Source organism: Pyricularia oryzae, chromosome 3 (assembly GCF_000002495.2).
Source record: "Pyricularia oryzae 70-15 chromosome 3, whole genome shotgun sequence".
Lineage (NCBI taxonomy): Eukaryota > Fungi > Ascomycota > Sordariomycetes > Magnaporthales > Pyriculariaceae > Pyricularia > Pyricularia oryzae.
Genome location: NC_017849.1, coordinates 5,646,346 through 5,671,938, shown reverse-complemented (window position 1 = coordinate 5,671,938; position 25,593 = coordinate 5,646,346). Strand labels below are relative to the sequence as shown.

Here is a 25,593-nt window from a genome sequence, read left to right as displayed (position 1 = left end):
CTGTCCTAAATCCCATCGATCCAAGTCGAAGTGAGAACCGTTTTCTGACATAATCCCCAGCCCGCTGGGCCTTTCTCTATCGATCACCTCGGCACAGTTCCGGCACTCTTTATGGGCATAGGGGCAATCTTTTGGGTCGCTTGCTCCCTCCTGCTCGGCAGGCGCCCTGTGATACTCTTGTGTGCCCTCGTGGTCGCCATCGCAACCGCCTGTGCGTCTGTAACATCCTCTCTCGTCCATCTTCTCGTTGCCCTTTCCATCCAAGGCTTTGGAAACGGCGCAACTCTGGGAGCGGTAGGTGCCTTTTGGACTAGTCCCATAGCAAATAGTCAAGGTGTCGAGATGGTGCTAACTGAAGCATGCCACAGATCCTCTTGGCCGTTGTGGACCTCACTTTCATTCACCAGCGACCCGGCGCCATCGCCGCGACCTGGGCCTTGGGCGGTACCATGTCTCAACTGATCCTGGCCCTGGTGCCATACTCGGTCGACACGTCCCTCGACTGGCGATCTGCGTACAAGTTCTGGTGCATCCCCTCGTTCGTCGTCTTCCTCCTCGCGCTGCTCTTCGTCCCCGAGACGTATTTCGTTCGCCCACCCGTCGCCCTTGACGGCCGCATTCTCGTCCAGGGCGCCGCGGAAAAGATGCGCGTCTACGAGGGCTGGGACCAGGTGGCCGGTGGCGGGCCGCCCATCGTCAGCCTCGAGCACGGCTTCCAGAGGCACGCCGCCATGGCCGCCACGCCCAGGACCACCTCGGCTGCCGGCGGGGGCGCGGGCGGCGACGCTCGGGGCAGGACGAAGCTCTGGCTGCGGCAGATGCGCATCCGCAAGGCCAAGGGGGCAGACTGGCGGTCCGCCGTCGCCTTCTTCCCGCAGCTGGCCATCTGCCTCGTCAACCCGCTCATCTTTTGGGTCTGCCTCTTCACCGCCGTCAGCTTTGCCGGCATGATGCTCACGGGCACCACCTACCCCATGGTGCTGGTCTCGCCCCCTTACTCCCTCTCGGCGCGGGCCGTCGGCTTCGTCAGCCTGGCATCCGCCGCGGGCGCCCTGGCCGCCTGGCCCGCCGTCGGCTACCTCACCGCGCGGGTGACGAACAGCTGTACGCGCCGCAGCCACGGCGTGCGCCACGCCGAGGTCTACCTGTTTGCGTTTGTGCAGCCCGTCGTGGCGGGCGTGCTCAGCCTGGTGCTGTACGGCGTCGCCATCCGGTTCGAGTGGCCGGCGGCGTGCATCTACGTGGCCTACGGGCTCAGTACGTTTTCCTACATCACCAACGGCGTTGCCAACACGCTCTGGGCCACCGCCGTGTTCCCCCAGTGGGCCGCCGCCGCCATCGCCGTCGTGGGCGGCGTCAGTCCCATTCTCAGCTTCGGTTTCACCTACGCCATCCCGCCCTGGCTGTACTCCCAGGGGTACCTGGGAGCGTCGCTCGAGCTGGCCGCCGTCTTGCTCGTATTGGGACTCGTATTTGTGCCCATTGCTTTTTGGGGAAGGAATGTCCGTCAGTACATAAATAACCGGTGGGCCACGTACCAGGCTGGTGCTGTGCGGCCTCAGTGAGTGGCTGGTGAGGGGGTGGGTTTTATGAGGGACCGTTATATCTTGCTCGTTTTCTTTCTGTGGCTAGTGGCTGGATAGGTGAAGCAAATGCCGCATGTTCTGCTTGAGAACAAGACTAGGTAGCAGCATATTTCGGCATGCGCGCACTCAGCAAAAGGGGTAGCCTCACAATTCAATTCCAGCATCTAGAAGTAACGCTCATCGACACCGTGAATTTGCATGCCCTTGCCTGCCTGCCTGTGCATGCTTGCTCATTGATAGTATCTTGATGATCAAGAAGAGCCATTGATGGATATATAATAACCCATCTTCAACATCTGACTGTCAGTAACGTCGCCATATTGGTCCGGCCTTGCCTTTTCCGGATGGTCCTTGAGCAAAGTTTCATCCTAAGCTTGTTGTTTTTGATCCCATAGATACGGAAACATGCCAATTGTAGAAACAGCACCTCAGCAAACGACAGCCAGGACCATCGGGATCGGACGGGCGTCGGGGCACATTTACTCCTCACGCGACACGTCCCGAACTACGGGCCGCTCCCCCCCCCCTTGATAAGTAATTACGTACGACTCCCAAGGTCGGGCAGACTTTCCAATACCACCTTCCAAACACGCGGCTGGGTCTGAGGGGGAAAAGACGGGCGGACTTTTTTCGTGTCACCGCCAACCTTGTCAGCAGACAGTCCCAAGAATGAGGGGAGGGGGTTGTTCTGCACATGGCCAGTGCAATATGGAGAACATGACTAGAGTCATGTCTTCGGCTTAGAGGTTTTTTGTGGGAGATGATGTTGCGACAGTAAGAAAAAACGCATCATGTCATTGGGGCAATTGTACGAAAAGCGAAAAAACGAAAAGGGAGGTTGCGTTTGCCAAGGATCGTCTCCAATCCTAGGTCCATCTCCCCCTCCTCCGAGAGCTTGGCGTCTGCGGTTTTTACAGGGAAGACGGGACGTCAAAAACAAGCAGAAGAAAAAAAAAGAGCCCCAATAGATTGTGACAAGCAAGAAGAGCGTGATTGAGAAAAGCCAAGAAGAAAAAGAAAGGAGAAAAAAAAATTGGAGAAGATAGCCAATCTTGTCGATGTCTCACACCATTTGTCCAAGGCCGAGTGAGATCGCGACAGAGCACCACATGCTCCCATCCGACAATTTAATTCCCTTTCGATTATAACGGCCAGCCACGAGTGATGAATTGTCTTGGACGCCCATGACAGGTCAAATCAATCTTTGGCGTCATCGAAAAAAGGTTGCAGATCAGGCCCTGACCTTATCCCACGATTTGTCTTGGCGAACCGCACGATAACTGAGGGGGTTCCTGGTGGTCGAGAGGATGCGGGGGTTGCTCGGGCGATTTTTGTCCTGCATATGGTCAACCCGTGGTCGCGACCGCACCCACGGGGACGGATGTATGGATGCGCGATTCCAGGTCTCGTTGAATGTGGAGAAATGTTCAACATGGGAAGGAGGATACGCAGGAAAGTAATAAACGAGGTCTTGACTTTCAAGTAAAAAGACAAGAGCCGACATTTCCGAACGGGATATCAAGGAGTATATGAACCCCCAACATCATGCCGTCCGTGGTTCGATCAGAGGATTTGCGTGCCGTCCGCAGCAGCACCTTGCCCGCAAGTTGTTAAAAGACGAAGAAGCAAGAAAAGGCACAGGCCAAAACTAGCGCAGGCTCACAAATCACCTTGTCGAGAAATTTGAGCAGACTTTGTCCACTAGCACAATGCGCACTGCAGTGACGGCTATCGCCATGGTGGCCTGGGCGGCTCTGAGCGTCCAGGCAGTGCCGTCGGCCAAGAACTTCATCTACATCGTTCCGGATGGCTTCGGGCCGGCGTCGCAGACCATGGCCAGGGACTACGTGTCCCTCATCCAGAACGGCGAGAACCCTGACCGGCCGGTTGGGTTCCAGCTCCCGGGTGACAAGATGGTTCTGGGCAACGTGCGGACACACGCCAGCGACGCGCTGGTTACCGACTCGGCAGCTTCGGGAACTGCATTTGCCTGCGGTATCAAGACTTATAACGCAGGTTAGTTTCGGAGGCGGTTGGTGGGTGACGTGGATCGCGTGTGCGTCCGTTGAGTGGATAAATTTTGCTAACAAGGGTCGTCGGATGTCTAGCTATCGGTGTCAACGACGCCGTCGAGCCTATTGGCTCGATCCTGGAGGCGGCGCATCTCTCAGGCATGAAGACCGGTCTGGTAGTCACCAGCACGATCAACCACGCCACGCCGGCTTGTGAGTTTGCAACCTACCACTTTCCAGGGGGGAATGGCGCAGTGGTTAAGCGCCATGGCTGTTACTTGAGTAACGTAGGTTCGAATCCTGCTCCCTCCACCTCCTCCCCCGCTTACCCGTGGCAAGGATAACCCGGCTGGCTATCGACAACAACCACCCGCCTGTGCCGTCGAGCCCACACTTGTTGGGAACTTCGTCTCCATGGCTACAAACGACCGACAGCTCCGCTGTTTGGACACAGGCCCCTCTCGATGAAGAGCCGTCAACTGCCGTCAGACGAATCCTCCGTGCGCCTGAAGGCACGGGGTCGCGTCAGTGAACAAACCTGTAAGCAGGACCGGGCACGAAACCCGGTCAGGCTCGATTCGCTTCTATGCCCTTGTTTTCCGCTGTGTAAATAGAGAAAATAGAAAGCGCGCCGAGATACCCCTCGGGAGGTTGCTAACGGCCGGCTAATGAGCCGGGCCGAGCCCGGCGTTAAATAATACTACTACTACTACTACTACTACCACTTTCCAGAAAAGTCCCGCCAAGACAATGACTGACACTGGCGTTCAAGCCTACTCTGCTCATGTTGCTCACAGAGACATGTATGCGGATATCGCCAAGCATCAAATCGGATACAACCACCCATTTGGCCCCTTTGTGGACATTTTGATGGGTGGTGGTCGGGTAAGTGACTAGCTCCGGTTGATCTGAGACGGTATGCCCAGCCAGGATGAACAAAGCTAACTAGAGATTCTGCTCCCCAGTGCTACTACAAGCCGCAAGGAGAGAGTGGCTCCTGCAGGCCTGACGACGCAGACCTCTTCGGCTTCGCGCAAGAGAATGGTTACCACGTGATGCAGAACCGCACCGCGTTTGACGCCCTCGACAAGGGTCTCGGGGACACCAACCTGCCGTTCATCGGCCTGTTCAACGACGGTCAGATGATGTACGAGATCGACAGGTCACGCAACCCGACGCAGGAGCCGTCGCTGCTGGAGATGGCCGAGACGGCCATCAACGCTCTGGACCGGGCGACGAGCTCAGGTGACAAGGGCTACTTCCTCATGATCGAGGCGTCCCGCATCGACCACGCAGGCCACGCCAACGACCCTGCATCGCACCTGTTCGACATCATCATGTACAACGAGGTGCTGGAGTACGTGCAAAAGTGGATCGACGAGCACCCCGACACGATGCTCATGTCGGCGGCGGATCACGAATGCGGCGCCCTGACGCTCCCGGGGTACAACCCCCTGCCGATGAAGGCGGCCACGGCGTCGACCGAGGCGCTGGTCAGGCGCTACGATGAGTTTTCCGGCGACAAGCGGGCATTCCTGCGGTCCGAGATCCTGCCTGCGTACGGCCTGGCCGACGCCACCGACGCCGAGTTCAACACCCTGCTGTCCTCAGGCAACCTGGGATCCGAGATGGGCAACCTGCTCGCGTCGCGGGCGGGCATCCACTGGGCTTCGGGCGGGCACTCGGCGGTCGACGTGGTCCTGTACGGATACGCGTCCAGCGACAAGCTCGCCGAGTACAAGGCCAGCATGGCGGGCAACCACGACAACACTGCCCTGCCCAAGTTTGTCGAGCAGGTCCTGGGTATCGACATGTCGGCAGCCACCGAGCTGATCCGCGCCAACGCCACCGAGGGCTGGATGGGCACGCCACCGACCAACTTTAGGACGAGCACGCATGCGCATGGCGACCACGACCCCACGCACCAACAGATGCTGCCTCTGTTTCGTTAATATGTACCGTAGGGGGGGTTAAAAAAAAAGGGACTATCTAAATAACATCCACGATTATGTATCCAGCATCCAAAAACCCCACTTTCTGACCCATACTCAATGCATGGCCGCGCGTCCGTATGGAAAAGTATGGTGACTTTGGTGGTGGTTTGTGCAGGTTGTGTGGGGTTGTGGCTTTTGTGGCTAGATACAACCAAATTACTATGGTGGGTAGGCGAGACCACAGTCAGATTAGGATAGGGGCTCGTATATGACATAGTATACCGTAGTATGTTGATGGAGACAAACAAACGTCCACAAGTAAACAAACCGCCGATTCGTCCACTTCAATGGTGATAAAAATAAAAAGTGATGCTATTGGTGCATCGTTGATGAGCTGGAGCACACCAGTGACCAGTGGCCACTGGCCCGACAGTCTCCAACTCTCCAAAACGGGTGGGATGTCGAATGTGGAATTGTGGATGGAGCCCATGTCACGTGATCCTCCAAAAGCTATATCGCGCCGTGGTTCGCCGTTACCTGCGCTTGCCTTCCGCTGTACCTGCGGGGCGGACGGGAACAAGGTCCGACGCAACCACTCGATCCTGAATCGGATATTTGCCATGCTTGCCTAGGTAGGACTATTTTCCTTACGTCACCAAAAACCCTCGCTACGTACGCAGCCAAGAGCTCAAAGAAGTAGGTGGTTGTCAAACTGGCGATCTGGTTCCAGACAAGCCCAGCCAAGTCCAGTCGCTTTTGGTTTGTACCTTTGTGGGTTGGCCAGATTAGCCTTTCCTTTGTTCTTGTGACAGGAGGGGTTTTTTTTTTTTCCCTCAATCGCCCCGTATTACCACGAATCATTCTTTTGGAGTTACGTCTCCAGAATTTCTTCGTACTACTCAATCTACTGTGCAATACTGTGTTTCCCCAGATTTGATCAATCCCAGAAATCCCCTAGAAGCCGAGAAGGGCGCAGCAACATGCAATAACCATGTGGTTCGTCGGGTAAGGTGTATCTGGGCGTCTTGAATAAGCTTACATGTACCTAGTATCCGACCGTGCCTTTGGGTGTTGACTCGATTTGGCTTGACTCAATTTACTAGTCCTCAGCCTGACCTAATCTCTTCGCCACCAACCTGTCTGACCAAGGACAAAAAAAAATCACGATCAGGCCAACGCGGGTGAGAAGTAAAAACTTTTTTTGGGGGGCGTTTTACGAAGTACCTAGTACACGAGACTTGCCCACATTGCCACCCACCCGTCGGAGTCAAGGGCAGCCCTATGGAGTAAGTGGGAGAGACCTAGTATGAGAAAGGTATAGTAGGCTACTAGGTAGGTAGGTGGGCTTGCATTCCATTGCACAGACAGGCCGGCGAAACTGCCAGATGTACTTCGTAAATCGACAGACAGCTTTTTTTCTCCTTTTGCTATCCCGCATGTCACCCAACCCGCTTCGTGTTAGCGGTGCAACGTCGCAACGTTTCCAACGGGCTGGGCGATGGTTCTTTTCCCTACAGTTCTCCCCTCGTGAACTGTAGCATTAAAGTACTGTCTGTACATGCAGAGCAAACTCTACCTCTTCTGCATGTCAATGGGGCTTTCTTCTTTATTGTTCCACTTGACCGCCACTGGAGCGATACATGCACAACGGCTAAGATAGCCACCGATGGACTATTTTTGGGATTGAAACCTCAAGCTGAGAGAGGAAAATTCCTCAAAGTTCCAGCCTCTTTGTGTTCAGCCCCTTTTTTCCATCACCCATGGAAGAAAAAGGGTGATCGCTTGCCACATTTGCTGACCGCAGATCTTGGCTCGCTCCACGGCTGACACTGATAGGATGGATACAATGCACTTTTCTAGGCACTGCTGCGGTAAAACAAAAGATCCTCGGCGATTGTCGTCGGGACTAGGGTTACTGTAGGCGATGTCATTCTTTTTTGAAGCCTAAAACGATTCAGGAAAATAATACACACGATAACGTAACCAAGTAGTATTGAACCACCAATTCGGCTGTGGATCACTACTGTAGAAGACTGAAGGATTGCGCCGCAATTGCAAACCAAAAAAAACCTGACCACCATGACGGCATTTGCAGTATTGTCGACCGAGGTGAAGCGGGCAAGGCGGGATACTTGGAGCAAAACTTGCCGAGATGGATGAGCGGCTGGTACCTCCGCAGGCTGATCTGCATTTTCTGCACCTGCCTCTACGTCAAAAGGTTTCATTTGTGGGTGTCGTGGGGGATGGATGGCCTGGATGGGTATTCTTTTTTGGGCCTACAAGCTTGTTGGAATCGCAACTTGCCCTCACATTGCACCATCTGATGTGGGGCTATCTGCTTTTTTGCGTCGAGTAAAAGTTGGTAAACTACTGCGTAATGTACCTAGATAGGCAGTTCACCATGCCCAGCAGCCCTTTGCATGCTGCATGTTGAATACAGTAACAGAGATCGCTTGCCGAAGAGCCGCCGTCAAACAATCAATACCTTATCCAGCTCAAGTCAAGTGGTCGCCCGAGTGGCGATTACCTCACTCTAGTCTGGACTAGTGACAGGTACTCCGTACCTTAGCATGCTTAGGCGACAATCTGGATCCTACCACAAGGGATTCCAAGCCACCAAAACCCACTCAACTCCAGCCTTGTTCGGCTGACTGCTGGAGCTGCTGCAGCCGTTGGGGGCTGAGAACCTGATCTTCATTCCTTGGGATGCTCAGACAAAGCGTGGTTAAGGCGCCGTGTCTTGTAGATCCTGGGTTAAAATGTCTTGCTGCTTTTTTATGCTCTTTTTAATTGATTGCTACCACGCTATATGAACCACATAGGAACAAAAACAAGCAATATGAAGCAATTCTTGTATCGACAATCGCATTGGCACATTTGAGGAAGCCTTTTTTCCCCCCGCTTCTTCTCACCAACACCATCCCTGTAATCCACCACGCTAGACAGAAAGAGGCCGAATCAAACCAGGTAGCAGTTTCGTCTGGTTTTTTTGCTGTTCTTTTCAGCTTCATTCTATCTCTTGACTTGTCTGGACAGTCTATTTTACTCTATGTTGACTGACTGAGAATCTATCTCATCATTGACTGGAATGTTTTGTTTTCAATATGCGCTGTGATGTTGGTCGGTAACAGCTGTGATTTTATTCTAATGAGGCTGCCTTGACACGAAATTGCAACTCCGCATTCTTTGGTTGTGTCCCCACTTGGCGCCCTTCCCAACACAAACTAACCATATGGATTTTTCTGTCGTTGCATCCGCGGTAAGAAAATCAATTCTTTGGAAATTGGAGATGTGGTCCTTTACGGGTTGGACCCTCGAAATTTTCAACAGGTTCTTTTGCTTTCCCAACCGGGACCGAACAGCTGACAGGTACCAGAATATGACTGTATAACTTTTTATGTACCGCATAAAGTCGATCATCGCAGGCCTCCATGACAGTGGGTTTAGGCACCCTTCAATCGGGTAGTCTTGGCAAAAGGGGCTTGCTGCAGCTCAACTCCAGCTGCGACCTACCTACATGTATGTACCTCAGTGCTAAGCCTGCCTAGGTATTCCATACCTACCTAGGTAATTAGTCCAGACTCTAGACTAGAGTCGACGGATCGCACGTGTGGAAACCTTCTGCTTAGTGCCGCACAAGTGATGTTTCTCCTGGTTGGTGCAGTGGTGTGGTGTTGGTGCTGGACTGCGCCTCCCTAACTTTGTAGATCTGGGCATGTCTCTTGGCTGGGTAGACCACATGGAAATAAGGAACAGGAACATACCACTGAGTACCTATAGTATTGTAGGTGCTAGAACTAATTTTAAGTGGTCTTTGGTATACCCTGCTCTGAATTGGTACGGCACCAAAGTACCCGAGTATAGAATCAATCTGTCAAGTACACTTTACATAAGGTACCTAACATTGAAAAAATAGCTTCATGCAACCGTAGAGCTGTAATCCATCATGATTTTACAGCTGTCACCCAATTGGACTGCGCCCCCTGTCGGCTGACTTAACCTTAGTGACGGGACGAAGGGGTTGCCTGTGGGTACTTTGTTCGGCTGGGGGTACCACTCTTGCACTGTAACGTATTCTGTACAAAAAAAAAGAGACTTTGGTCATAGCGAACGCTCCCCGCCCTCGTCATTTCCCAACTTGACCAAGCGCAGCAGAAGATCCCCCCAGTCGACAGCCCCCAGCCTACCTGCCCCAAAGGAGTCTCAGCACAGCACAGCACAGCAAAGCAGCAAGACGCCCCCCCTTCTGCTGTTGGATGAATTGACTGTATTATCTCCATAACCACCTTAACGAGAAAGGGGGGAAAATCAATCCCGACAATCGACCAGACAAAAAGAAGGCGGCGCAGTACGGATGGCAACCTAGACCCTTTAGGACTCGATTGGCAGAAAAAAAGGGAAAAAAAGAAAGAAAAAAAGAGGGCCGTCTAATTAAAACCACCCCAATCCAAACCGTTTCCCCAGAAAAGAAAAGAGGGAAAAGAAGAAAAGAAAAGCCGGCCCCCATGTAAATAGGTACTTCCTTCTTCTCCCGCACAAGCCCAAGTTTGAACGACGCGAAACAGCACCAGCACAGCACGGTCGCCCCGGGGCCATTGGCACGCGAGCCCACGACGAGGACGAGGACGATTTTGACGACGACAAACTATTCCTAATCACCACCATCGTCATCGCCTCCCCAACCCGTCAAATACTCCCGACCAAAACGACGACATTGACGAGTCGTCTTCCTGGTCGCGTTCCGTATCGCCGGTGCGGTGCTCGCGCTTCGCCTTCTAGCCTCAAACTCTCGAGTCCTTCATCACCCATCGCCACATGTCGGGCAAATCGATCCTCCCAAGCTACCACGTGCCGGCCGACACGTCTCCCGGCGCCGGCGGCCGCGGTCGGCATCACGTACACCACACAAAGGCGCAGCACCACTACTCGCCGTCGCGCCGGAAGAAGAGCCGTTGGTGCTGCTGCGGAGCCGCTGGCGGCAGCCCTCTGCGGTTACGGCACCTCGTCGTTCTGTTTTTTACTCTACTGTTTATCTTTTACGTTACCGACTGCCTGCACCTCTACAAGCGCATCTCGCTCAAGAAGGAGACGGGCATCACACACCTCCAGACCACCACGTGGAACTTTAGGTTCTCTAGAGGTCCCATAGACTTTAGCATGGGGACCTTTCAATCAAGAGATTTTGTCGACATTACATACAACCCGAGCTAGCCATGGCTGTCTCGCGTCTACAAGGGCAAACCGCGGAGGAAATGTCGACTTGGTATCCGAAACGCGGCTTGCTACAGTAACGATTTGAACGCTCGTCATGTAGCGCAGAACGAGGTCGATCATCGAGTCATAAATTGAGAGCACCTGCCGATATACGTCAAGAAAGAAACAAACGCACCACAGTTTGTTTCGTTTGGTCGGATTGGCAACACCGAGAAACGCGACACCACTACCCTGCTCCCTGTCGCATATTTCTACGCTTCAATCCTACGACTAGAACGATGGCCACCAAAGCTCACAACCCGAGTCGACTCGCCTCCAATTACACGGGAACTCCTTGCCATGTCTACCTGTCAGACCAGAGGGAACATCCACCCGAACTGAGCTGACAAGTATGAGCTACAAACGTAACGTCTCCTGGCTGATACCGCACATCCTACACCGAAAATTTTCAACCGACGCGACTCGGACTCTCGACACCCAAAGACGATGCCAAACACGACCAAAATCTTATCACACTCGGTACCGACGACACCTTGACCTCCCGATTCCATCCTCCAGACGCATCTTCCATGCCTCAAATGACGACCACATTATAATAATACATACTCTTTTTTTTCCTTTTATATTCACTTCTCTAAGCAACTCATATCTTTTTTATTTTACTCTCCTTTGTTTACTCCCCATCATGATACCAACTCTCGTATGGGCGGCCTACCGGTTTATATCGCTCCACGCAGTTTTTCGCAACTTGAAGTTATTTTTTCCCGTCTTACCTACCATCTCCTGGTTTCCACAAAAAATACCAACACTCAACAATCCAGAAAAGGATCCCGCCGCTGGCACGACTGCGTTTTTCCCACCCCAGCATATCAATAACTGTTTATGTTTGGCTATCTTGTTTATTCGCAAAGTTTAACCTTCCGCGCTTCGAGAGGCGCGTGTCTGATTCTTTATCGGCGGATTCGGTGAACCGGGAAGGGCATTCGGCGTTTTGAGATGGGGACAAAGGGGCTCTTTTATCTTGTTTTTTGTCATTTTTTTGCACTCCTCCCCTGCGTCATAACTTTTGCTCTGCCACATAGTACATTGGAAAACCCGCATTGGGAGCGTTTTGAATCACTATCAGTCTTGAATGCGTGACATCTGTCCAGTGGCTAACAGGATTGTTTAGGATGGGGGAGGACCGTTATGAGTCCGATCGCCCCCTGATTTTTATTTTTATATTTGTTATTCTGACCCATGCGCCACCATTATGATTTTCTCTGTTTTCCATTATAACAAGCCCAAACAGGTAGGAGGAAAGGAAAAGACAATACCTAGGAAATATGACGCCCGGCAGTCCCAATACAACATCATTACCACCCCATGAACTCCCGGTCTCTTCCTTTCATATTATATGCTGACTTTTGTCAGTCCCGTGCCAAAAAAAACAAAAACAAGAAATAGAAACTGTGGTTCGGAGTTGCCGGTTCCGCTAATATGCAATCTGGTGAGCAGACGACCGACCACTCCATCTAAGTGAGCGGATGTGCGATTTTGCACCGAAAATGGGGGCGAGTTTGTTGCCCCCTACCCCCTAGCCCATCTCAACACCAGGCCCCTTAGATACGCTTCCCGCCAGCCATGTCGGACCTGTACCGCTTGAGGATGCAGACCTGCCAGACGCAGCTAAAGATGACTGTCAGCCACTGGAAAGTCTGCAGCGCCTTGCCCCCCTCGACGTTGATCTCGTTCTGCCCGCGCGTGATCTCGACCACGGCAAAGTGCAGCGCGTTGACGACCATGCTGACGGCGGTCGCCGCGGCCAGCAGCAGGCCCAGCGCCAGGCTGTGCATCAGGAACGCGACCGTCGCGGCCATGGGCGAGATCTGCGGCACGTTGCGCCACAGGAACACGGTGGTGGTCGACACGAAGAAGAGCACAGAGGCCAGCAGCAGCGGCACGAAGAAGATGACCTTGACCTGCACCTCGTGGCCCAGCTCGACCAGGCGCGTGAGCTCGGCCGGCAGGGTCGTGTTGAAGACGGTCGTGCCGGGGGCCCGGCCCAGGGAGAAGGACGGCAGGCAGGAGAGCTTGGCGTCGTCGCTGCCGGCGCACAGGCCGAAGTAGCCGATCCGCACCTGGTAGGGCGTCTCGGTCTCGGGGGTGGTGAGCTTGAGGAGGAAGATGTCGGGGATTCCGGGGGAGTTGGAGATGCAGCCAACAAGTGAGAGGACTGTTGGGGTTTTGTTAGGTGGATGTTGGTCAAAGGGGTAAACTGCAAAGTTGTATCATGGAATCCAATATCGGGACTTACCATAAAAGAGAACGATGGGAATGGTGAGCCCCCAAGTCACCATCCTGAACATGTTGCCGTTGGCCATGATGAATGAATGCTAAAAAGAATGCTTTTCGTTTGAGATGCGCTGGGTCACGGACGCCTGGAAAGATGCAGGATGATAATGATGAGAGAGAAATTTATGTTTGATGAAAGAACGTGGACCTGCCCAGGATGTTGAAAGTGTAGGCGAACCCGTGAAAGAGAGTGAAAACGACTGTTTTATTCCGAAGGAAAAGAGACTAAAGGGAAAGTAAACAATGGAGATGGAATGATGTTGCTTGAAGTTGGAACAAAAAGAACAATCAGTTTAGGTGATGGTTGGACACCCTTTATATACCAACATTGCCTCACCTTGGTCACCTTTCACACCTCACAAAAGCTCAAAACCCTCTCTGTTGTGATTCCCAAAAATAGAAAAGCAGTCAAATGTGAGCACTGAGAACCGACGAATCCCCTCCCCCCATCCCAGCCCTACGCGATGAATCCACGGCTTCCGACATGGTCTCTTGGGAAAGGGCCCTGGAAGAGACGAGCGACATTTCGGCAGCTGAAACGGCCTCGCGATCAACAAGAGCCATTCATCTCCCCCTTCAGGACTTGGACGGAACGGCGATCAATGACTTGCTTGAAGTTGTAGACGCCCGGCCCCACCAGCCGGCGGCGCTTAGCGACGGGCGGCCAGGAACGGCTCCAACCCCGGCTACGCGCTCTCATTGGTCGGCGCGCTTCTTGGTCGGTGGTTCCCCTGCGACGAACCGACAAGTCCAGACCTTGATGAGTCTTTGTTGCAGGGTCGCGGCACAGGGTCTGTTTGGATTAAAAACCTGGTAGTCGAGAGATGAGAGATGAGGGATTGAGACGCGCGATTAATTTTGGTCCTGCAAAGCCACGATTTGTTATGCGGGTCTCGAGTTGAGGTCGTTGTTTGGGGAGCGGCGATGGAGCCTTGTCTTGGCATCATCAGCAATGGCAATTTCCGTGCTTGTCTTGGGGGGGCAAGAATTACTTGACAGATGATTTATTAAAAGAATAAGTATATGCAAAATAATACAGTAATAAAAGAGTACACACGGTACCTAGTTATCCTCTGCATTGAGACAGATAATTACCTTGGAGATACCTAGGTAGCCAGGTACATAGGTAGTCAGGTAACCAGTACGGTAGGCCGTAAGGCAATCATGTAGTAGACAGGTAAGCAGACAGGTAGGCATACAGGTAAGAGTCATGTGAGTCAACCACTTCCTGCTTCTTCCGTGGCTGCGTTCCTTCATATTCGATGCAGTTCTTATTTGTGTCGAGGCAATATTGATCACTTGTTCTTCAACTACCTTATATTGATGAGGTAAATCTTAGGCGTCAAGTAGCAAGAAGAAATTAAACTCGGGGCATTGAACGCAACGAGGAAGAGTATGTTGCGATTGTGTATTATTCTCTCGTTGGTTGAAACCTTTCCGAAAAGCAGTGCAAAATTCCAATGCAAACGTTTTAGACCAGATACCGCGAAGTGGCAAGGAGTTCATCGCAGATCCGGAAAACAAAGCAAGATCTCTTGGAAAAGTTGCTCAGTGAGGTTCGGCAATGTCCAAATCAGGCAAAACTTTACCGCCTTTCTAAGCCAACGGCTAGCATAGCATCGATTGTCTCTTCATTGTCATTGAATTTCCACTTCCAAATCTTAGTCTCCTTCTCTGAATCCTTAATCTTTTGCAAAAGTGGCACGATAACTGCCTCAAAGGACTGCAAAATCGCGGTGGATGGCTGCTCGGAGTTCTGGCGAACAAGGCTTTCGAAAGTCTCCAGGATTGTCTCTAGCTTCTTCTTTCCATTTTTTGAAAGCTGTTGGCGAGGAGATGCGGGAATAGTTCCGGGAGATGATGCCGCCTGTCCTCCGACGGGATTCATCGTGCCACCCGAATCAGGCCCAAGGGGCTGGCGCATGTCCGACGTGGAAAGCTTCTTGGGGGCGTTGGATCCCTCGATCTCGTCGCTCGGGCTTTGATCTCGCTTTCTCTTCATTGCGTTGGGCTGTGAATCCATTGTGTCCCAACCGAATGGCATGGCACGACTTGATAAGATTAGTTGGTCTGATGCTGAAGGGAAACTAAGCTGATTGTGACCACAACTTACTTGGAAAACTGTTTTCCCGTCTTGGTTTTGAAGGTTTTTGCGTTTTTTTGACTTGGTTGGAGAATTCTTCTCTCAGCTTTGAGATATTTGGCGAGAATATCTGAAAAAAGGCGCGTGGGTGCCGGCTGGTATTCCCCCGTTCTGACCGTTCGAGGTTGAAGCTACTCAGCCGGTGACGAGGGACGAGGGCTGTTTAAATAGTTGCCCAAACAAGCAACCGCCTCAAGCCAGCAGAAAAGTTTGTCAGCCAGGTGACCGACTGTCTTCATTTCCTGGATGATATAGGAGCCGGCCATTGAGGCCAACCCTAGATGCAAAAGCTAGACAGGTAATTGTATTGCTGTATAACGGTATATTTGAGTGTACTATCGCTTGTATTTTGGGCTTCGAAGGCACAGCCTCTCAATTTGGAATGATTGGGCCTAATAACTCCATGTAAGCCCCTACTCAAAGATGCCCAATAAACTGTATATATATACAAACCTGTCCCTTGACCTGGAGATCCAATCCCTGAAATGCACATGGGGCCGAGTCCTCGTTATCCTCCTCACTACTGTCGAGGTCGGGATCGTTTTGCAACATGGCCTCCTCGTCTTCTAATTACACCAATCATTTCCCATCTTTGTTGTACACGCCAGAAACTTTACCTTGAGGGTCACCATTGCGTGACCGTCATGAAGAATTGGCTTGCGAATGTGTTTTCCATGGCATTCACCGATTGCTATTATACCACCCTTAGCTGGTCCATAGCCTTGGCGGCGGACCTGGGTGGCGGCGCTCACTCTGGTAGGTAGTATTGTAGGTAGGTAGTGAGGTAGGTATGCAATAAGTACAATCGGCTCCCCTCCATGTCTGTTGTGAATGGCAGCAGTGGTGGCAAGGCCACCCAACAACTCGCCCGTGGGCTCGCTCAGGGCTTGGACTACATGGAGCTAAGTGCCTACCCGGCACCCATGGTGCGGCGGCGAGCTAACCGGTCCCGTGTACGAACGGCAACAGAGAGTGTCATCGCAAGCTGTTGGACATGTCGGTGCCCAGTTTTGGCCAGAGCGCCTTTGGGCCGGCCGTTACCAGCCTCAGCCAGTCGACTGATGGAGGATCAGGAGGGTAACCACCGCACTCTTCCAGATGCGGCATGGCAGATCACAATGATCCCAACACCCCCGTAGTGAATATGGCGCCCTCTTGCTAGGTGGCCAGGTACCTAGGTAGGTAGGAAGTCAGCCAGGTTGCTTGTTTAGGTCTCGCATACGGCTTTGAATCGTTCTTCAGCCCCACGATCTTCTGAATCGGAGTTTGAAGCTGAGCCAGAGTCTAATGCTGGGTTGTAGTCCGACGCGGAATCGGAGTCTGACGCTGAGTCGCAGCTATACGAAGCAGAATTCTTATGGGCGCGAGGCTCTTCGACATTCCTTCGGTCTCATCGCGCTTCCGCTTAGAAGCTTGTTTCCGTAAGTTTCGTGGCGTATCCCTCTCGAAATCGTCTGTATCCGACACCATTGGAAGACGTTAGCTAGTTAGATTAAAAGGTAATAAGGGAAAAGTTTCGGTTGTTTACCTTGTAGCTTGCGCCTGCAATTAGCGACAGTTCTGCGAAGTTGTTTGATAGTTGTTGGGGGGTACTCAGATGTGATGGGTTGGTGAATGAGAGAACTGCAAAGTTACGAGATGGTTGTCGGAGGTTTGCAGAATTTCCCCCAAATTCAGCGGGGCGGAGGACAAGTCGGTGCTGATTTGCTGCCTGGTTTCCCCGTTTCGAGCGGTCGAGGCGGTTGATACATTGAAAGGGAAAAAGAATGTACAGCTGGCAGCGGTGGTGCCCTTTTTGGACCTACCTGGTCGGCGAACAGGCAACAAACAGAACCCTCACAGGCGCATCTCTTCACCCATATCCAATTACACCGATTTGAATGTGTATGCTCACTCTGACAACTATCCACAGGTACGCGCATATAACATCGTATAAACCAGTGGACATTTATACAACGAGGAAAAGGGTAGATACACCCGTAAATACTGTAACCCTGGTGATCTAACATTGGTGCAGGCTGCAATCTGGTTAATGAGAACCTGTATATATCGTCACCCATCTCTCCTAATACATATACCAGACACGCTGCAATCCCCAATGCTTCGGGATATTGAGAGTGTACTCCAGACTCCTTGGGAGTCAGGGGAGGCGATCAAGCCAGGGGTCCGTGATCCGATCAAGTGGGAAGCAAGCTAGTGTTAGCCGTACGCTGGGAGACAATTCACCATGCATGGATATTTGCATACTAGCTGGCATTGCTGGGCGCGGTGGTCTGTAAAGAGAAATGGTATCCGCAGGTTTTTGGTGAGTAGCCAGTGATACCATGGCTTCCAGCATACTTGGACTGCAGCCCCATGGCCCAGCCGCCTTTGGAAATAATTGGCAGTATGGGGGACAAGATTATTAGTGGGACAAAATTATTAGTCTACACCATACATGTGAGCCATCGACTCTATCCTGGGTTCAGCCAGTGGAGGGATACCGGTCGAATGTTTCCTGTCTCAATCCCAACCCCAGGCTCTGACCTCGATAGACTGCAATCTTCAAAAAATACTGGGCGATCCGCCGCGAAATTTAGGCAGGTGTGTACCATCTAGCTTAATCGTTTCCCAAGTCGACCGTCATTAAAGGAATGAAGTTGAAAGAGTGGGCCCATTCGCGTGTTTTTACCCCACAACCCTGGAGTGCCTTTGTTTGGTACGCGATCACGTTTATTTCACATGATAATTTTGGAGGCCAGAAGGGAGATGCAGCCCGCGCGGATGAGTGGGTGGCTCATGACTGTGACTACTTTCTTGGGCGGAATGGCAGGGCCCGAGCAAGACCGCGTAGAACCTGTATATGCGTGCATGTGGCGTGTTTTCTCTCTTTCTTTTTTTTTGTGAATATTATTGTGACTGTTATTGCCTCTTTAGGGTTTTTTTTTTCTCTCTCTCTCTTTCTGTTGAGAACCTTGCATATGGCGACTCTCTTGCTGGAAGTGGTGCCGAGCGAGCTCTCAGTCTCGGCAATTCGGGCAGAAAGTCGCCGAAGGTTTTCCAGCTCCAGTTTGGATTGGAGTATTCGTTCACCCACGAAAAGCTGTGAATTCATTATCAATGCAATTAATTTTGCGCTACGGAGCAAGCGAATGGATACTATCAGGTGACTCACTGTTTGTATGAGTCCAGCCAGATCGAGGTGGTGCGCCGGTCCGGATGCAAGACCCCGAACCTCCGCAGTGCATGCCGAAATCCCAGCGATCTGGATTTGGTTTATCCCTTAATTTAAGTAATTAATTCGGACATGCGATTCTCACGAATAAGAGAGGCTGGGGTATCTTTGCCAAACTTTTGAGGGGGAAAAAAAAAAGAAAGGTTGATTGATTGATATCAGGTGACATGCAGGAACGACCACATACGTCTTAGACCTAGAAACATGGAGACCAATTACAAGCTAACAAATATAAGCCAAGAAACTAAAACTCCAGCAAAAATAATCGAAGAAAGAGAAGCAGTTGTCATGCCACTAAAGCGCCATGCATATACCTCGGTCTAGGAACGTGCCACAACCTTACGCTTCCCTTCGTCCAGATGTGCTGTACGGAGTTTACCGGCCCACTACTGCGTGCACTGGTAGCCGAGGTTTGCTCATGGGGTAGATGAGGGGCCCCTGACGTGGAGTGGCTTGAATTGACAAGTTGACAGAACATGAAGACAAGTCAACTTAAGGCACGTCACGGTAGCTGCTCCGTACATTAGTTACCTACGGTATTTTCATCTATAAAAATTGACTAGTTCATGCGCAATTATTCTTTCTTCAGACTAAACATGCAAGCATACGTGCTCCTTTAGGTAGACGGGTCGTCTCGTCTGATTGGAGGGGGTAATGAAGCCAGCATCGTCATGGGATAAATTTACCGTATTTGACATGTCGGCAAAGATTCCCATCCCACTTTTGGTGGGGGTTTCTGTTTGCTGATTGCTTCTTTTGAGGGGTTGCCGCGGGCAGGGTCCGACTGATCCAACGTCGCGGAAATAAATACACATAATAATAATTAGCATCAATCCAACATGTCCTTTCTTTATCGTGTCGGAAAAAGACCATTCTGGTATGTGATTTGATTTCGCTATCACAACCAACTGCCCACCCAGGAAGACCAGTCTATTATCGCGCCAATCGCTACTACCATCAAGTACCTACATTTCTACCTAAAGTACCTACTAACCTTAGCTACGTGCTTGTACGGAAATGGTCAGATCTTTTTGACTGCAGCGCATGCAGGGTCAGGAATGCCCTGCATTCAGTATCAATGTCATATCTACTTCGTACATACTCCGTATTAAGAAAAACATAATTGATGTTTAACAGAATCTAGTCACGACAAATGCCATTGCCCCCACCTTGGATACGCCATAGTTTGAGCCGGCTGATGAATGACGTCTTGCCCCGCCCGGCAACCACGCCCACCCATTATGTTACTGTTCTGCAGAGGGACGGAATTGGAATTTAAGATCAGATAGGTACGTAAGCTAGCAAGCCAAGTGAATGCATGAAAAAAAAACGATTTTTTGCTAGATTATTTTGGACCAAAAGAGCGGGAAGAAAATTCGATGCCGCCAAGACGGAAATCATTGTAACCAGGAGTCACTGCACTGTCACAAGCTATTTCCGGGCCAAAGAGTGCATGCAACCACCCCGAAGCAAGTAAAGCCGAAGTCCCACTGTAACAGACAAAAAGGTACCGGCCCTTACTACTCATGTCGTGACTGAAGATCCCTCTGCCTGAACGCTCCCCCAGATCTATGAGCCACGAGCTTGTCCAAGATCGAGCAGGTTTCTACGGAGTACAGCAGAAAGTAAAAGTAGAGGAATGCTCTCTCTGGCAATGCAAGATGCCCCTCACTCTCAGCCAGCAATTCGTGCATTCGCCCTAATTGACCGGGCTGCACCTTAACCAAAAAGCAACGAGATCTCACGCGAAACATGTGGTCCCATAAATTATATAAGAAAGCTTGATGCCAAGAGAGTCTTTGGGAGCTTGCCCCTGCAATCGATCCACTTTATCTCAGCTGTCGGTAACCCCGCCATTGCATCGCGCTCGGCCCTGTCAAGCTTGTGACGGAAGGAGGGAGCTCTTATCTCTTGCCCAAAACTAAACCTACCTTCTCTCCTCTTTCCCTTCCTTTCCTCACTCTCATTTCTTCCCGGCACTTACACCAAAAAAGACGGTTCTGGGAATCATCTAATAACAAAACAGTTCACAATGTCGACCGACGCTCCGCCGTACCAGGCGCCGGAGAACGCCATCGACGATGAGGAGGAGCTCTCGGACGCGCCCAATGAGGCGCACCACCCTGTGCACAGGATCAGGGCCAATTCCACCATCATGCAACTGAAGAAGATACTCGTCGCGAACCGTGGCGAGATCCCTATCCGCATCTTCAGGACAGCCCACGAGTTGTCATTGCACACTATTGCAGTCTTCTCGCATGAAGATAGGCTGGGGATGCATAGACAAAGTAAAAACTTTTTATTCTGTTCATTAAAATGCGGAGCAAAGAGGATGCGCCGGTGATGGCGGAGTTTTTGCTCTTGGTTGTCTTTGGTTGAGAGGAGTTGTGGCTAACGAAACTCGAAACTCACAGAGGCCGACGAGGCTTACATGATCGGCAAGCGGGGCCAGTACACTCCAGTTGGAGCATATCTGGCTGGCGACGAAATCATCAAGATCGCCCTGGAACACGGCGCGCAGATGATTCACCCTGGTGAGTAGAGCTATATGATGGACCCGTGGGAGCATGATAAGTGGAGCATCCACTAACACGTCAAGCTCGTTTGCGTCTCTAGGTTACGGATTCCTCTCTGAAAACGCAGAGTTCGCCAAGAAGGTCGAGGACAGTGGCCTCATCTTCGTCGGTCCCTCGCCCGACGTCATCCAGGCCCTTGGTGACAAGGTTTCCGCCAGGAAGCTCGCCATTGCTGCCAACGTGCCCGTCGTTCCCGGCACAGAGGGTGCTGTTGAGAAGTACGAGGAGGTCAAGAAGTTTACCGACGAGTATGGCTTCCCCATCATCATCAAGGCTGCCTACGGCGGTGGTGGTCGTGGTATGCGAGTCGTCCGCGACCAAGAGTCGCTCAAGGAGTCTTTTGAGCGCGCCACATCCGAGGCCAAGTCTGCCTTCGGAAACGGCACCGTCTTTGTCGAGAGGTTCCTTGACAAGCCCAAGCACATCGAGGTTCAGCTGCTGGGTGACAACCAGGGCAACATTGTCCACCTCTACGAGCGTGACTGCTCGGTCCAGCGCAGGCACCAGAAGGTTGTGGAGATTGCTCCGGCAAAGGACCTCCCACCGGAGACGCGTGACGCCATCCTCAAGGATGCTGTCAGGTTGGCGCAGAGCGTCAACTACAGGAACGCCGGAACCGCCGAGTTCCTTGTGGACCAGCAGAACCGCTACTACTTCATCGAGATCAACCCCCGAATCCAGGTCGAGCACACCATCACCGAGGAGATCACCGGCATCGACATTGTTGCCGCCCAGATTCAGATTGCCGCTGGTGCTACGCTGCAGCAGTTGGGTCTGACCCAGGACCGCATCTCAACAAGGGGTTTTGCTATCCAGTGCCGTATTACCACAGAAGACCCACAAAACGCTTTTGCCCCTGACACCGGCAAGATCGAGGTCTACAGGTCCGCAGGCGGAAACGGTAAGATTTCTCCACCACCCCCAGGATGGCTGTAAACTTATACTGACGAATGCTTTAACAACAGGAGTCAGGCTCGACGGTGGAAACGGATTTGCGGGTGTAAGCTGGATCCGATGCTTCTTGTTCAATGTTCTTGTTGCTGACCAAAAGGATTATAAAAAAAATAGGCCATCATCACACGTTAGTATACCCCCTCCCTCTCCACAGCTCACCTACTAGGCCTATTCCTACCCACCTAGCTTTCCATTCTTGGTTCTCTTCATATATCTGGTCGCACATCTTTTCTAGTCTCCTTTCTCGTTTTCTATCACGTATACCGGTCTCCTTACGTTCCCCCTTATTAACCCCTTTCTCACCTCCTGTTCCACGCCATTCCCCAGTCCCTTCTCAGTAGCCTTCCCATATCTTCAGACACATACACAGTCACTCCATCTTCAAAGCTTGCTAATACGTCTACATCACAGCGCACTATGACAGCATGTTGGTCAAGGTTTCTTGCCACGGCAGCACATACGAGATCGCACGCCGGAAGCAGCTGCGTGCCCTGGTAGAGTTCAGGATCAGGGGTGTCAAGACAAACATCCCCTTCTTGATGTCACTGCTCACGCACCCTACATTCATCGATGGCGCGTGCTGGACCACCTTCATCGACAACACCCCCGAGCTCTTCACCATGATGGGCAGCCAGAACCGTGCCCAGAAGCTGCTCGCCTACCTTGGCGATATGGCCGTCAACGGAAGCAGCATCAAGGGCCAGGTCGGCGAGCCCAAGTTCAAGGGTGACATCATCCACCCAGAGCTCTTCGACGCCGCCGGCAACAAGATCGACACCTCCAAGCCTTGCACCAAGGGCTGGAGGCAGATCCTTGTGGAGCAGGGCCCCAAGGCTTTTGCTCAGGCTGTCAGGAAGAACAAGGGCTGTCTTCTTATGGACACCACCTGGAGAGATGCTCACCAGTCTCTGTTGGCTACTCGTGTGCGAACAATCGACCTTCTCAACATTGCCAACGAGACCAGCCATGCCCTGTCCAACCTTTACAGTCTTGAGTGCTGGGGAGGTGCAACATTCGATGTGGCATACCGGTAAGCTGGCCCTGGACGATTCTTTGATGTTCTCAATGTTTTCCTTGGCTCTATTAACTAACAAAAATATTTTAGCTTCTTGAACGAGGACCCCTGGTTGCGTCTGCGACGAATGCGCCAGGCTGTTCCCAACATCCCCTTCCAAATGCTTCTGAGAGGTGCCAACGGTGTCGCATACTCATCACTGCCCGACAACGCCATCGACCACTTCTGCGAGCAGGCCAAGAAGAACGGTGTGGACATCTTCCGTGTGTTCGATGCCCTGAACGACATCACGCAGCTCGAGGTCGGTATCAAGGCCGTCCACAAGGCAGGCGGTGTCGTCGAGGGTACTGTCTGCTACAGCGGTGACATGTTGAACCCCAAGAAGAAGTACAACCTCGAGTACTACATGGACCTGGTCGACAAGCTGGTGGCTCTCGACATCCACGTCCTCGGTGTCAAGGACATGGCTGGTGTGCTCAAGCCGCACGCGGCCAAGCTGCTCATCGGCAGCATCCGCAAGAAGTACCCCGACCTCCCCATCCACGTCCACACCCACGACTCTGCTGCCACTGGTGTTGCATCCATGGTTGCCTGCGCCGAGGCTGGCGCCGATGCCGTTGATGCGGCTACGGACAGCCTGTCGGGTATGACCTCGCAGCCAAGCATCAACGCCATCATGGCATCCCTTGAGGGTAGCGACCTGGACACGGGTCTGGATGCTCGCCAGGTCCGCTCATTGGACACCTACTGGCAGCAGCTCCGCCTCCTCTACTCGCCATTCGAGGCTCACCTCACGGGCCCCGACCCCGAGGTTTACGAGCACGAGATCCCCGGTGGACAGCTCACCAACATGATGTTCCAAGCCTCCCAACTCGGTCTTGGTTCGCAGTGGCTCGAGACCAAGAAGGCCTACGAGCACGCCAACGACCTCCTGGGAGACATTGTCAAGGTCACACCCACCTCCAAGGTGGTTGGCGATCTCGCGCAGTTCATGGTGTCGAACAAGCTCGGCCCCGAGGACGTCAAGAAGCGCGCCGCCGAGCTCGACTTCCCCGGCTCGGTGCTCGAGTTCTTTGAGGGTCTCATGGGCCAGCCGTACGGCGGATTCCCCGAGCCCCTGCGCACGGATGCCCTCCGCGGCAGGCGCAAGATGGAGAAGCGCCCCGGTCTGTACCTGGAGCCGATCGACTTCCCCAAGGTCAAGAAGGAGCTCGCCAAGAAGTACGGCCCCGGCCTGACCGAGTGCGACATTGCCTCCCACATCATGTACCCCAAGGTCTACGAGGACTACCGCAGCTTTGTCGATAAGTACGGCGACCTGTCGGTCCTCCCGACCCGGTACTTCCTCAGCAAGCCCGAGATCGGCGAGGAGTTCCACGTCGAGCTGGAGAAGGGCAAGGTCCTCATCCTCAAGCTCCTGGCCGTGGGTCCGCTTTCCGACGCCACCGGCCAGCGTGAGGTGTTTTACGAGATGAACGGTGAGGTCAGGCAGGTCACCGTTGACGACAAGCAGGCGTCGGTCGAGAACGTGTCGAGGCCAAAGGCCGACCCCTCGGACTCGAGCCAGGTCGGTGCTCCGATGTCTGGTGTCCTTGTCGAGCTCAGGGTGCACGAGGGTACCGAGGTCAAGAAGGGTGACCCTATTGCTGTTCTCAGCGCCATGAAGATGGTAAGTTATTGCTGTGTCCTCGGTTGTGATTAACTTGACTGTGGTACAGAACAAACGCTAACTAATGCCTCCCCACAGGAAATGGTTATCTCGGCACCCCACGCTGGTGTTGTGTCGAACCTGGTCGTTCACGAGGGCGACTCAGTTGGCGGATCGGACTTGGTCTGCAAGATTTCAAAGAAGGGTTGATTGAGAGCGTCCTGTCATTTCTTTTTGGGAAAGCTGGCGGATATCCGTATGAGTTTGATGCTTGTTTTTTTGCATTTATGTGCTGCTATTCACTGAAACAAAACATTTGTGTGAATTGAACCGAGCCAGGTGTTGCTTTGAGACGTACCTAGTGATGTGCACGAGATTCATTCGTAGGGCTAATCACTCCAACTTCAGTTCGCCATCACATCACAGGCAAACAATTCCTGCTTAGGTATTTACGCACGACAAGTATACCGATTAGCCATGTCAAAGCGGATATTGTTTCCTGCAAAACGAGAAGCCAAAAACCTCAATATTACATGAGATTTGCCAAGTTCCTTCCTCCCATCCAATCCTCTCGAAACTTCTTCGAAAATGCAGCCCAATTAATCCATGGCGATATTCACCTACCTAATTGTCACTAGATATGTGACTGGGAAGATTCCTAGCTAGATATTATGAATAATCTTGTAGCAGTCTGCAATAAGCAATCCCACGTAGTGTAGAAGTCCGACTTGCTTGCTATACGGACCTCCCACCGAGCAGACCACATTCCAGCTCACATTTTATACTTACCTACTTATATACTTACCTAACCATAGACATCATCTGTCATTTAAGTCTTCCCGTGTTATATTGCCGAAAATGGTAATTTAACGCATATATCGAAATCTGTAATAACACCAGTGTCAAATTTGGTATCGTGTCCCACCCTCTTTATTGTAACCCGTAAATTCCCTTAACCTTGTC

At 52.1% G+C, this 25,593-nt stretch overlaps 8 protein-coding genes and 1 pseudogene across 9 annotated transcripts; 7 read left to right on the top strand and 2 right to left on the bottom strand.

The window, feature by feature from the left end:
* Nucleotides 1–232: 232 nt before the first annotated feature.
* On the top strand, nucleotides 233–2,191 carry MGG_07764 (uncharacterized protein; the record flags this gene model as incomplete). Its single annotated transcript, XM_003712928.1, has 3 exons — nucleotides 233–294; nucleotides 369–1,561; nucleotides 2,005–2,191. Exons 2-3 carry the CDS (start codon nucleotides 450–452, stop codon nucleotides 2,189–2,191), a joined length of 1,299 nt encoding a protein of 432 aa, XP_003712976.1. The 5' UTR covers nucleotides 233–294; nucleotides 369–449.
* Nucleotides 2,192–3,295: 1,104 nt separating this feature from the next.
* MGG_07763 (uncharacterized protein) lies at nucleotides 3,296–5,550 on the top strand (the record flags this gene model as incomplete). Its single annotated transcript, XM_003712927.1, has 4 exons — nucleotides 3,296–3,602; nucleotides 3,695–3,811; nucleotides 4,371–4,483; nucleotides 4,564–5,550. 4 exons carry the CDS (start codon nucleotides 3,296–3,298, stop codon nucleotides 5,548–5,550), a joined length of 1,524 nt encoding a protein of 507 aa, XP_003712975.1.
* MGG_20157 lies at nucleotides 3,839–3,910 on the top strand (annotated as a pseudogene). The gene has a single exon. The product of its transcript is annotated as a tRNA-OTHER (tRNA).
* Nucleotides 5,551–10,338: 4,788 nt separating the features above from the next.
* MGG_07762 (uncharacterized protein) lies at nucleotides 10,339–10,812 on the top strand. Its single transcript, XM_003712926.1, has one exon. It carries the CDS (start codon nucleotides 10,348–10,350, stop codon nucleotides 10,741–10,743), a length of 396 nt encoding a protein of 131 aa, XP_003712974.1. The 5' UTR covers nucleotides 10,339–10,347; the 3' UTR covers nucleotides 10,744–10,812.
* A 1,056-nt stretch (nucleotides 10,813–11,868) lies between these two features.
* MGG_07761 (uncharacterized protein) lies at nucleotides 11,869–13,469 on the bottom strand. Its single transcript, XM_003712925.1, has 2 exons — nucleotides 13,043–13,469; nucleotides 11,869–12,961 (listed from the first exon to the last, which is right to left on the bottom strand). The coding sequence occupies exons 1-2, from the start codon at nucleotides 13,107–13,109 to the stop codon at nucleotides 12,348–12,350; spliced, it is 681 nt and encodes a 226-aa protein (XP_003712973.1). The 5' UTR covers nucleotides 13,110–13,469; the 3' UTR covers nucleotides 11,869–12,347.
* Nucleotides 13,470–13,471: 2 nt separating this feature from the next.
* On the top strand, nucleotides 13,472–13,897 carry MGG_16922 (uncharacterized protein; the record flags this gene model as incomplete). Its single annotated transcript, XM_003712924.1, has 1 exon — nucleotides 13,472–13,897. The coding sequence occupies exon 1, from the start codon at nucleotides 13,565–13,567 to the stop codon at nucleotides 13,895–13,897; it is 333 nt and encodes a 110-aa protein (XP_003712972.1). The 5' UTR covers nucleotides 13,472–13,564.
* Nucleotides 13,898–14,665: 768 nt separating this feature from the next.
* Nucleotides 14,666–15,103, bottom strand: MGG_07759 (uncharacterized protein; the record flags this gene model as incomplete). The annotated part of the gene is made up of 1 exon (XM_003712923.1): nucleotides 14,666–15,103. One exon carries the CDS (start codon nucleotides 15,101–15,103, stop codon nucleotides 14,666–14,668), a length of 438 nt encoding a protein of 145 aa, XP_003712971.1.
* A 938-nt stretch (nucleotides 15,104–16,041) lies between these two features.
* Nucleotides 16,042–16,285, top strand: MGG_07758 (uncharacterized protein; the record flags this gene model as incomplete). Its single annotated transcript, XM_003712922.1, has 2 exons — nucleotides 16,042–16,149; nucleotides 16,193–16,285. 2 exons carry the CDS (start codon nucleotides 16,042–16,044, stop codon nucleotides 16,283–16,285), a joined length of 201 nt encoding a protein of 66 aa, XP_003712970.1.
* Nucleotides 16,286–20,298: 4,013 nt separating this feature from the next.
* Nucleotides 20,299–25,177, top strand: MGG_07756 (pyruvate carboxylase). Its single transcript, XM_003712921.1, has 8 exons — nucleotides 20,299–20,725; nucleotides 20,852–20,971; nucleotides 21,054–21,914; nucleotides 21,979–22,013; nucleotides 22,082–22,094; nucleotides 22,379–22,997; nucleotides 23,073–24,651; nucleotides 24,730–25,177. The coding sequence occupies exons 1-8, from the start codon at nucleotides 20,470–20,472 to the stop codon at nucleotides 24,838–24,840; spliced, it is 3,594 nt and encodes a 1,197-aa protein (XP_003712969.1). The 5' UTR covers nucleotides 20,299–20,469; the 3' UTR covers nucleotides 24,841–25,177.
* Nucleotides 25,178–25,593: the final 416 nt, after the last annotated feature.

Bases quoted from the DNA above. Each gene is read 5' to 3' on its own strand.
- MGG_07756 (XM_003712921.1), top strand. From the start codon at position 20,470: ATGTCGACCGACGCTCCGCCGTACCAGGCGCCGGAGAACGCCATCGAC. The intron at 21,915-21,978 runs GTAAGATTTCTC...CTTTAACAACAG, and splicing joins CAGGTCCGCAGGCGGAAACG to GAGTCAGGCTCGACGGTGGA. The intron at 24,652-24,729 runs GTAAGTTATTGC...GCCTCCCCACAG, and splicing joins TTCTCAGCGCCATGAAGATG to GAAATGGTTATCTCGGCACC.
- MGG_07761 (XM_003712925.1), bottom strand. From the start codon at position 13,109: ATGGCCAACGGCAACATGTTCAGGATGGTGACTTGGGGGCTCACCATT. The intron at 12,962-13,042 runs GTAAGTCCCGAT...AAACCCCAACAG, and splicing joins TCCCATCGTTCTCTTTTATG to TCCTCTCACTTGTTGGCTGC.
- MGG_07762 (XM_003712926.1), top strand. From the start codon at position 10,348: ATGTCGGGCAAATCGATCCTCCCAAGCTACCACGTGCCGGCCGACACG.